Source organism: Zeus faber (genome assembly GCF_960531495.2).
Source record: "Zeus faber genome assembly, chromosome: 18".
NCBI lineage: Eukaryota > Metazoa > Chordata > Actinopteri > Zeiformes > Zeidae > Zeus > Zeus faber.
In genome coordinates, this window is record NC_137210.1 from 3,920,770 (window position 1) to 3,933,348 (window position 12,579).

Sequence of the window (12,579 nt, forward strand, 5' to 3'; positions counted from 1 at the left end):
ATATGCAACATCTTGCTGCACACATTGAAGGACTTGAGCTTCCTCAAGAAGTAGAGTCTGCTCTGTCCCTTCCTGTAGACAGTCTCAGTGTTGCATTTCCAGTCTGGGTGAATGCCCAGGTACCTGTAACCCTCCACTACCTCCACCTCTTCATCCAGGATGGAAATAATGTTCGGCTTTGTTCTGGTCCTCCTGAAATCTGCAACCATTTCCTTCGTCTTGGTGACATTTAGGAGGAGGTGGTTGTTTCCACACCATGCCACAAAGCAGTGCACCAGTTCCCTGTACTCAGTCTCCTGTCCACCAGTGATACACCCCACAACTGCAGAGTCAACAAAAATTTCTGCAGATGACAGGACACCGAGTTGTATTGGAAGCCTGAGGTATACGGGGTGAAGAGGAAAGGTGAAAGTACAGTCCCCTGCGGTGTTTCTGTGTTGCTAACCACCCGCTCAGACACACATTCCCTCAGCCACACAAACTGTGGTCTGTCTGTCAGATAGTCAATAATCCAGGAGGTTGTGGAGGTGTCCACCCTCATCTCTTGGAGCTTCCCTCGCAGCAGTGCAGGCTGGATGGTGTTGAAAGCACTGGAGAACTCAAAAAACATGATCCTCACAGTGCTGCCTGCTTTGTTCAGGTGAGAGTGGGCTCGCTGAAGCAGGTACAATGATGATGTCTTCAACAACTTTCTTCTTGGGGCGGTAGGCAAACTGCAGTGGGCACAGAGAGGTTCTCACCTGACGTGTGAGATTGTCCAATATCAGTCTCTCCAGGACTTAATGATGTGTGATGTTGAGGCAACCAGTCTGTAGTCATTGAGGTCAGATGGAGAGGATTTAGGCTTCTTAGGTACCGGAACAAGGCAGGATGTCTTCCAAAGCACTAAAACCTTCCCCTGGTTCAGGCTGAGGTTAAAGAGGTTCTGTAGAAGTCCAAATAGCTGGTCCACGCAAACCTTCAGGACCCTGGAGGTTATCCATCTTATTCGCCAGGGACCTCACATTCCCCATGACAATCGAGGGAAAAAATGGTTTGTATCTCCACCTCCTTGCTCTCCGCTTGACACCGGCCCTGCATCCCCGACGTCTTCTCTTCAACTCGTCAGGTATTTGGGGTCTCGCTCCAGGCAGCAGTGAAAGTTTGGAGAGCGCAATCAGCTCACAGTAAACAATACCCTGACTCCCGTTGCCATAGAAATCCGGAACAGAAAAAGTTAAAAGCGGTGGCAGTATCAAGAGAAATCCATTGAGCCGCACAGTCTCCATATAAGCATGAAAAAATGTTTCCGTATACAGTGTTTGCCATAAATGAAAGCGCAATATAAACACAAGAAAATACAAAAAACACAAGACGTTGACCGGAGCTACTGCAACAGGCTGCCACTAGCGCGGCACCACCTTCAAATTCAATCAGGCCATATTTGTTATTTATCCATCGATGTAACAACAACAATGAAGAGCGCTTCATTCACTAGATTAAATCAATTTGTTATAAAAAGGTTGTAATTGATTACGACAAGAATACGGCATATGTCGCTTTTTGCAGCATACCATTTGAACAAGAGCTTGAAATGTTTATCGTTTGTCTCAAGTCAAATATTCATGAAACATGGATGGCAGTGACGTACCACAACAGGGAGTGCCATACAATACATATAAAATAGTTAAAAAATGCAAAAATAATACATTTCTTTGCCATCCTTTGTGTGGCAATTGCCAGTCTCAGTATACTGCTCTGATGTACAATATCTTTTGAAGGGGCCATCACAATGTGACGTTCTCTCTGTTCCCTGCATGAAGTACCGGTTAAACCAGGACATAGCAAAACTGAAAGTAAGGACAGACAACCTGAATTCTATTGCGTTGTAATCTTGCATCCATCTTGTAGGTGACACAAAGGGAATGGGGATGTTCGTCTGGTACAGTACACAGCATGAGTAAACCAAAGCCCGCAGAGCAAAGGAGTAAAGCGCCATGGAATTATCCATCCAAAGGCATAGCCGTCTGTCCTTCTGTCCTCTATCTATCTATCTGTAAATCAAGTAGTACTATTTGTTTTTACTACAAAGGTTTTCTGTGTAAATGAGAGAATCAGGTCATAATAATGGCTTGAAGTCTACAACCACCACGTATCTATAAGACAGACATACTGTATATGCAACGTACAGTATGTGTGTGAGTTTCCACTCAGATTTGGTCCCTCAAAATATATACCTAGGAAGACACATTACACACTACTTCTCAGAAGGATGCCACCTGCCTTCTACAGCTTGTGAATAAGTGTGTCTGTGTGTGTATGTGTGTCCATCTGCCTGTATTGATTTGCTCAATGTTTATTACTGTCCATTGTAGCAAATAAGCACTGCATGCATCAAAGGATCTGTTAATGGTAATCGATCAGCCAGTCAGCCAAGGCGGAGAATGATACCAACTCAATGCATCCTGGTAACAACAATTCCAGCTAACTGCACACTATGCCACTTGCAAATTAGTATTAATGGTACATCAGATGGCTGCATACTGTTGCTGAGCCCGGTGTGTCAGTCAGTCTGTTAGCCCCAGCACAGACGGTCGCGTTCAAAGTCAAAGGTGGATGAAGCGTTCGTGCGTGCGCCTTTGACTACTTGGATGATTTGCTACCTTCCCTGCACTCACTGCCTTTCTCTTTGCCCCCCCCCCCCCACCCACAACCCAGCTACAACCTTCAGCTGACGCTTGGCTTCCCCTGCAGGGAGGTGGGTGGGGCCCTAGACAAAGCACCAATCCATTATTTGACTGGTACACAGGATGAATTCTGAGCAGGCACAAAACATATTAGTTAGCGGTGGCAGGAGGCTCTAAATCTGTGCAAGTCTGATGTAGAGATGGGGTCTGATATCGTCTAAATTTTGCAAAAATTATAACAACCCATTTTTAAAGCAACTGATGATGACTGACAAAAGCAAAAGAGCGATCACAGTAAAATATTTATTTCCTAGTGAAGGTTGACAACAATGTGCTGAACTGAAAATACATCATGATTTATGTGACTCTTATTTATACACTACTGTACATATAGATGTTGAGGTAGCCTGAATTGGTCCACTGTCATTGGACAAATTTGCCTGTCGACTGGTTATTTTCATGCTACATGAAGAATGACGTTGCTACATTATTTCAGGGCAGTTTGAGCCCTTTTGTGATACGTTCCTTTCAGTCATTACATCAAAATGAATTTAACTTTACGGGATTTTCAAGTTTGTGTGTTTTCTTTAATTGAGCAGGTCTGGTCTGGTATTCATAATGCACTGTGAGTATATCATTATACAAGTGTATATCAGTACACAATGGCATCGTTTATTACAGAACATCTAAGTACATATACAGTTTGCAAGATGTAAGCCACAAGTTGCCGCACTGAAAGGTTTTTCACATTATTGTTTAGTTGGATAATGAATCAAGCTTCCTTACACTGGCATCTTTGGCAGTTTGTACTGTTTGCATTTTGGCTTTTGGCTACTGTTAGGACTTTTGAGCAGGAAGATTCAAGGCGGTACTACCACTGCACACTAAAATCCGAGAATGACTTGTTCTTTGTCGCCAAGGAATAATTATCATGAAAAATTTGCAGATCAATTTCTCAGGGGTTTAAGCTATTTGCTTTGACTGTGTGACCAAAAATTGTACATTTACTTTTATGTGCTGTTTTTTTTGCAATTGAAATAGGAGATATCAATTTAGAGAACAAAGAAAACAAAAAAAACCACTACATCAGCTATGGCTAAGTAATACACGTGAGAATCGATAAGGTTGAAATGCTTTTTTATACAAGGCCTCGTTCGTGATACTTTGCAAGATAAAGATTTTATGTAAAACAAATAGTCATCAAAATGTGCATTTGAGAAGTCGCCTGTCTTTCAGATGCACTCCAGTTGAGAGGGAGGACTTGTGTGGGCTCAAACAATTAATAAAGTGTAAGTCATTACACCTCGCTGAATGTCAAGAGGCTGCTCTGGCATGCAAGACGACCATTAGCAGGGGCAGTAGACAGCCCACACAGTGAATTCATAAGCTCCAACGCTGCTATTAGTCACTCGCTAAAAAGTAGGTAAGGCTAGGTCAATGTCAGAGCATATTAATGTCAGATCTAGATTCACATGTGTGTGTATGCTCTCTCTCTCTCTCTCTCTCTCTCTCTCTCTCTCTCTCTCTCTCTCTCTCTCTCTCACACACACACAACTACACATCCCCAGTCATGTACAAATGCACGCAGACCCACAAAATGTCCAAGGCCATGCACGCACATACAGGCATAGCAGGTTGCACCACACATATGCATGCACATACTGTACAAACACACTCTCTTAATGTGCACGCACGCACGCACACACGCACACACGCACGCATGCATACTAAATAACTCTCTGACAGACAAACACACACACACATAGACACAAACACACATCCATCATCCACTCTATCCACCTCCATTTGCCTCAGACACATCACAAAGTAAGCCTGTGAGTGGTGTACAGAAGTGGGCTGAAAGATCTAGTGGAGGGAGAGAGAGAGGAGGTAAAAAAATAAAAAAAGCAGAAAGCAGAAGAGAGAAGTTGGGACTGAACAGAGTTTTCCCGTCCATGGCATGGCAACATCCGCTTTCTCCGTCCGACCTAGAGTTCTTGCTCTCTTAGCGGGCCTGTATAACTGTGTCTACCCAGCTCAAGGCGCCATAAGCATAAAATTATATTGAAGGGCTCTTGGACCTAATAAGCCTGATGATAAAGCAGCCATTAACGTTGTCTATGTGCGAATGAGCTTATCTCTCCATGCAAGGCATACGTATACAAAGTAAGCCTTTGACGACACTCTTTTTCAGGGCTCCTGTAAAAAAATTACTTTTATTTGAAAATGTGGCTTACCTCGTTGATGAGGAACTGTAGTTGGAGGACGGCCGCTCCGCTCTCATGCTGACAGAAGCAGTCCACCCCTGGTCTCCCCAGTCTGATGATACCATAGAGTCAAGGACGTATACAAGAGAAAGCAACACAATACAGAAGGACGCAGTAGAAAAGTAAAAAGACAAGCAAGCAACACACACCGGCCGTCCGTTCTCAGGAGGCAACAATTTGCTAGCCGTTTTTCCCATTCACACAAGCACCTCTCCACATCTGGCGTCAGTGAGGAACTCTTGTCAAATGTTCTCTAAAAGTCACATCCCCTCCGCCACTTAGAAGTTGTTTCTCAGCTCATTTCACATGTCTTTTTCTGGGGTAATGTGTTTAACCTGCCACAGCGCAGGACGGCATTGCTCTACGACAATTACCAACCAGCCATTCATTCAATGAGTCGTATGATTGGGGACTTGGGAGCGCTGAGAACAGGGCAGGGGGAAGTAGAGCTGAAATTATTGCACCAGACAGTGGAGTAGTTTATGTTTAGGTTATTGTTTTGTGTGTTTAATATACTGTAGGAGTCTAGTAAATCTAATGGCTTATTTATCAACTTATTAAAAAAACAACAACAATGTTTTCATTCAATTCATCTATCTATTTGTATATCTTCTTTGATTACGCATTCATGTTCAGGGCCATTGGGGGTATGGGGACAATTTCCAAATCAACACAATAGGACAAACCACAGCCCATGTTTTCAAAGCAATTACGCACAATTTTGAGGTAGTATTCTACATCAAGTAAGGCAGCCCAGATCCTACCTTACTATGACCTTAAAGGGGCAACTTGCAGGTTGGCATACCTAGTGAATTAATTTGTGGAGAAATTATGTAGCAAATAGGAAAAATAAAAAGTGTGTGTGTTTTTTTTTTATATTAGATTTTTTTTGCTTAGAATTACAGCTGGACTCATTTTGCAATGCAATTGGCCATGCTTAGCTAAAAATCGGACATTGCCCAAGAACTTGAACATGACGTCATGTAGGGGAGAGGACAGAGATATTACGACAGTGAACGGCAACTCAGCAAGAAGAAGAGCTGTGGAGAGACACTCACACAGTGTTTTTATTATAATATTTAGATTTATTTCCGTACGTTTCCTACTTGTATGAATCGAGAGACTCTCTCCTCTGGCTCTCTCACCATAAAGATGCTAAGAAAAGGAGGGAGTGTTTTATTTTAGATTTTGATCCATTTTGTTTCCTTTGTTTCCCACTTGATAGAAACAAATAGCACTCCCTGCCGTGTCAGGCAGGTCTCTCCGTCGTTCTCTTCAACTTTACCGCGGTCTCCGTTTGTATGGGACTGATATTTTGTGAAGACTGGATTTTTTTTGTGTAAATACTCTTTACTTCTAAATAATAAATCCTGCACTTCTATAACGGGGAGAGTTTCCGCCTTTCCCCCTCCACTCTGCTTTTCAGGTGCTTGTGCAGCCACTGCCAGCCTATGGCCTCGGCTGTGTTGTTCACATCTAAACTGCTCAGTACATCAAATGGATGATGCTTTCAATACCAATCTGATTATTACACTAAACAAAGTGTCCCCTCTCAAGGTCAAAAAGAGATTGTGGAAGTGGTATTCATCCCCACGGATAAATAGTTCCTTCCAGAAGCTCAAGCGATCACGTAGAGCAGCTGAACGAAAATGGAGAAATTCTTGAATCGAGGTCCATCGTAGCATTTATAAAGAATCCTTATGTGTACAATGCGCTACGTGCTGCAAGAAAAGGCCATTCTCTAAGATTATAACAGAAAGTCCAAGATCCAAGAGGTTATTTGTCCCATACATATGTATATGCTCAGTGGGAGTAACCCTAAAATACTGTTTTCCACCACTGACCAACTGCTTAATCCCGATCCTGTTCCTGACATTTGAAGCTTGTATTTTAATCTTTCACAAAATGTAAGGAATTTGCAACGTTCTTTCAAAGCAAAATTACAACTATCAGAGCGAGTATTACATCGGCTGCTGGAAACTCTAATAGTCAACCTGAAGGTTTATGGATGTGGTGAGGGAGGACATGCAGGCGGTTGGTGTAAGGGAAGAAGATGCGCAGAACAGAAGGTATTGGAGGCAGGTGATGCGCTGTGGCGACCCCTAACGGGAGCAGCCCAAAGGAAGAGGAAGAAGATGAAGAAGAAGAAGACGATAAAGGAAAAGCATCCATGGACCTTTCAGTACTATTTCTGTTGCAGAGCTCTGCAGGATTGCAATAGAGAGTACATCTTCCACCTGCTCTCTTGATCCTGTCCTCCTATATCTTTTTAAAAAGGTTTTCAATACTGTCTCAAGCTCTGCTCTGAAAACCATTAATGCGTTACTTGACTGTTTTTTTTCCTCATGTTTTTAAAAATTGCTGTCGTGAAGCCACTGTTGAGGAAAGCACACTTGGACTGTGAGGTCCTTGGTAACTACAGGCCCAAATCCTTTTTCTTTTTTTGAAGGAAGGTTGCTTGAGAAGTAGTCTGTAACCGAATTCACAACTTTGTAAATGAAAACAACACTTTGAAGAAATTCCAGTCGGGTTTCAGAGCCAGTCACAGCACAGAAACTACTCTTACCAAAGTAATCAATGATATAAGAGAAGACTTAAGGCTGATGTCAACATGGTTTCAATTCTTTTTCTTTTGGCCTTGAGCGCAGCATTGAGACCATTGATTACAATATTCTTAAAGATCGCCTGGAGAGCTAGGTTGGTCGGTCTGAATGTGTCATGAACTGGGACTACATTACAGGGAGAACATCTCATCTGTCTTGGAGTATCAGATAAACTTGATAGAATTTCTTGTGCTGCACAGGGGAACTACTTTGCTCTGACTACCTGTCTACTTGCTATAAATGATTTGATGAGTAGAAATGTCCGAAAATGAAGATAAGACTTTTGGTCGGCCCCAAAGCCAAAAGGGACGAACTCTCTGTAAGACTTGAGTGTTATTCTAGATTCTGATTTATGATTGAACTCCCGCATTAAGAAAGTGAGCGGTACAGCATTCGTTCATCTTAGAAACATTGCCAAAATTCAATTCAATTTTATTGTCATTGACACAATGTGCAGGCATATAGGTAAACAAAATGAATGGTCTTGAATCGACACTTGGCACCCCACTGCGGCAGTGAGGTTGTTGTTCTTTTTGTTAATTTTTTTTTATTTTGTTGTTCAACAGAACCCAACACACTTTTGGAAAGGTCTCATCTTGTAGGCTAACATATGTCAATGTGATACATTTGAGTGGACCCTAAACTGAGATATTGACCTTTGAACCCTGACCAGAGGTCACATTTGAAGCCCTATAACTCGGACAGCTCTGGGGCACCACTTAAAATGGCCTAACGTATAATTCAGGGCCTTGCAAATGACCTATGTTAATACTGACAATGCAGGTATATTCCCAGATTAAATTAGCCCCTAGTAACACATACATGTCGTTTTTCACTCATATCTTCTTTTCCTTTTTATGTTTATTATATAATAATTACCTTACCTATGAGGCGGTTGCATCAAGATGCATACCTAAATAGCACAAAATTGTAGGTTTTAGGGTTATGGTTACAGTAGGTTAGTGTTAGGGTTCCAAAGGTTTAAATAATTGCGGAAATATTATGCAATGTATATCATTTGTTTTTGCTCCTGTAGAAGCCAGAAATCTGTATGATATCAACCTTGTTTTAAGAAAAATATGTTTTATTCACAATTTCATGGAGAAGTACTACACAACCCATAATCCTAAGTGTAACAGCAACGTCTCTGATTGGTGGAGCTCGCTGTTACCATTGAAATGTTTACTGCACTGGCTGATGGGTACAATTGCATTTTCAGCCTGGCGCACAAACGCTGACATTTATATACAGTTAAATTGTTTCTATGAATTTTATTCATACTGAGGGTATGACCCTATATCCCTATTCTCTTGAATTTAATAGACCATTCAGAGAAAAAGCGAAACCAGAACCAGTTATTTGTAGCATGAAAAAAGTCAGACAATCGTTCAATAGATTCATTTTCATTGCTATGAGCACAGAAAAGCGTGAGACCGGGTTGGGCTTTCGACAGCGTGGTTTAGAAAGGAGATCGCAAGGAGCAGTTCGCAAAGCGTGATCTCATGCTATTTGACATCAGACGTCCTTCTAAATTCAGCTTTAAACATGCTCCATGGCAACATATTGCCTTTCTAATTTTACAATTTTGTTGTTCAAGATGAGTTCATTTAACATGTCACGTGTGCCATGCTAAGCATCAGGTTTGTATTCTGTATCACTAGCAATTGAAGTGTGCTGAAAGCTGCATATTTATTACACCATTCAGAGTGGGACGGAAGTGCAAGCCTCAAGCAGATCCCCTCGTAGCAGGTGGAAATCAGCAGGAGAAGGGGAAATGACATGCCAAGAAAAGCAAGCCAAAGCCGGATCTAGGGACAGTTTTTTTAAATTGTAGACGCCACACAGAATTGCTTCCTAACTGTCTCTGATATCATAGAACACAAATGTCACAAGCATGGGCAGAACTCGACGGCAATCTTGCCAACTATGTATGACATCTTTGTGACAACACAAGGACAATATCCCCCAGGGTTCACACAGCGCACCACCAGGATTACTGACGCAAACGTTGCACTTTCTAATTCGCTAACCGTGCACAAGTATTAACTGATGTTGGTTACCACGGTGTGTTTTGAAGCTAGTGGCACATTGGCAATATTGGCATATTCCCAAGAGGGTGGAAAGAAATTACCACTATTAACTAGAACTCTACTTTAAAAATGTCTTTATGTTATAATTTATTGTATGCCCCAAAAACCTTGCTCTGCCACGAAAATATAACCAATTCAGACACTTCCTACACAACTTAATGTGAGTTAAATAAGTTTCAGTTATATCTCATGTACCAAACATCCAGCCTAAGGGATCTTCTTTTTTACTTCTGTACATAGAAAAAAACCCGACCGGATAATTTCAACTGATAAGGAGGCAATCTGTAAAAGGAACCAGGACAGAGCTGGAACTAGGGCATAGCTTCAGAGATTGTTTTCTCAAAAAGGCCCAAACTTTTGATCTAATCTTGCCCCGTGTATCATGGTGGTGTCATACAAGGTGCCAGCAGGTGGATGTCAAAAAGAATTGTCACCACAATCCCTTAACCCTCAATGCCTGAAATGTCTCTGCAGATGGTCCCATCCGACACACGGGTTCAGGGAGTGAGATGGAGACTGAGTGGCAGTGGGGGGCCGACAAGGCTGGAGTTTTATTATAGAACACTCAAACATAAAGGCTCGCTGGCCAAAACGGGAACATAAAGTATCTGATGCGGTCCGCAGTTTCTCCTGCACCACGCGTCCTCACTGCAAGACAAACAACACGTAAGAACTCTCCCAGCTGACTCCGGCCAATCAGTGGCAACGGGCTGATCGGCCGAGTCAGAACAGCTGCGCCAGTACGGGACTAAGCCTGCGCTGTACGCCGCAGACGCCGACTTAACCACGCCCCCTCATCGGCCACAGTCTCTCCGTCTGCTTTTTTTAAAATGAAGAATATTATCATTTTATTTAGAAGCCACGACAGCACAATTACTTCCCATGAGGATTCGGAGCTTGCGGATCCAGTTCTGTTAGCCAGTTCGACGACACCACAAGCCTCCACGCCCTCATAGGTTTTGCCTATTTAAGCAGCCAATTCCTACTGCCCTACCTGCTTTGCTGCCTCCCTCCACCTCCCTTGCATCCACCCGTTAGGCTCGACTCTTCTATCAAATGGGGGCATTCAAACTCGTCGCTCCTACATTTCTACCTCATGAAGTATGTCTATGTGTGCCGTACGCCTCGCCAGTAGAGATGTGCAGTACAGTCCAGAAGCCAACCTCAAACCATGCGAAGATCATTTTAACGTGAATCTAACAGTTGTCTGCCAGAAATTCAGATAAAGGAAAACAAAAAAGATGTATGCCACTATGTTCATAGAAACATGACAACAACACTATTCAAGCAGGATTTGTGAATGAGGCCCGATGTCTCTGGCCACCACACAAGAAAGCAGAGAGGACCATTTGTATTATTTTCTCCGCCCACAACATTTTTCATTGTTGTTGTTTTTTTTGTGTGTGTGTTTTGCTTTGTCTGTAGGCCCTCCGGGCGCCGATGCGTGGAACTCGCTCCCTCGCCGAGGACAGTTATGGAGGCTGCCATGTGGGTACTGCTGTGTTCCGATATTCAGCTTAGGGCGCTTCGTGCCTGCTGGGCCCTTATTTTCCTAGTTTTCTGTCATATGAAATGGAACGTATCAATTTGCAACACAAACAACAAAATCCGATTACGGAGTCACGCTTCACACGCACACACACACACACACACACACACACACACACACACACACACACACACACAGACACACACACACACACACAGACACAGACACACACACACACACACACACACACACACACACACACACACACACACACACACGTTATAGTGGTACAGTTATATTAACCTAAGCCGCATGCCTTCTCTTAAAATCGATATTCTATATAGAATAAATGTAAAATTGGCCCTGGCGGTGTCTGCTGATTATTGTTAACGGGATAATTGATTGTACTTTATATCATTTTATGCTATGCTATAACACGCATCGCCATACTGATAACCACCATGACTGCATCGGCAAATTGGATCTTAATTGATTTCGAGAGCAATTTTGGGCTTGTTTAATTTACCTTTTGACTGTAATTCGATTACTGATGCAAGACGCAAACAATCTCAAAGTGAGTAATATCAGATTGACTTTTAAAGGTCATAACCCACCCACCCGCTCTCTTTTCTCTCACCCTCTGTCTCTCACCAACCCCGGTCTCACACTTTTTCGTGCTCATTGTCACGAAAATGTATCTATTGAATTGTGTCCCAGAGCAGGACAAATTTCCTTCTGACTAGCATGAAATAAAAGCTTAAATAAAAGGATACTGGTTTCCCTTTTTTTCTGAATGGTCTAACTTCAAGGGTGGATGAGGATAGGGAATTCACAGACACTATTTAACTGTATATAAATGTCAGTGTTTGTGTGCCTGACTGAAAAATGTAATGTACCCATCAGCCAGTGTGGATTGGCCACTTAGGATTATGGATAGTGTTGTATATTCTCCATGAAATCGCAAATAAAACATATTTTTCTTAAAACACGATTGATATCATGCAGTCTTGTGGCTTCTTCAAGAGCAAAACCATTTTTTAAAATAGATATCCTAATATTTACACAATTATTTATAAATGTTTCAAACCCTACTGCTAACCTACCATAACCATAAAAACTAAAACTCTGAAAAATTTCATGCATGTGTTATTAAGGGTTAATTTGATTGGGGAATATACCTGTATTGTCAGAATTTACAGAATTTATTTATTTTAAGTAATTTGTAAATCCCTGAATTATATGTAAGGCAATTTTTTGCCCCTATTGACACTATCACCACTCTAAAAGTACATGTCCAGAGCTGTCCAAAACAATTGACCTTATTTTGGTAGCACTTAAAATGGCTGAACATATAATTCAGTGCTTGGCAAATTACATATGTAAATTCTACATGGGCAGCTTTATTCCCAGACAAAATTAACCGATAGTAACATATGCATCTTGTTTATAAACCATACCTTCTTT

General features: G+C 42.0%; 1 protein-coding gene across 1 annotated transcript in view; it reads right to left on the reverse strand.

Annotated features, from left to right (window-relative positions):
• Positions 1 to 12,579, reverse strand: part of stxbp5l (syntaxin binding protein 5L) — a gene marked incomplete at both ends in the record, with an annotated part of 185,613 nt that overhangs the window by 106,044 nt on the left and 66,990 nt on the right. Inside the window, one exon of the mRNA XM_080019018.1 lies at positions 4,904 to 4,985. Coding sequence (XP_079875144.1) covers positions 4,904 to 4,985 — 82 coding nt within the window. The remainder of the gene's footprint in view (positions 1 to 4,903; positions 4,986 to 12,579) is intronic.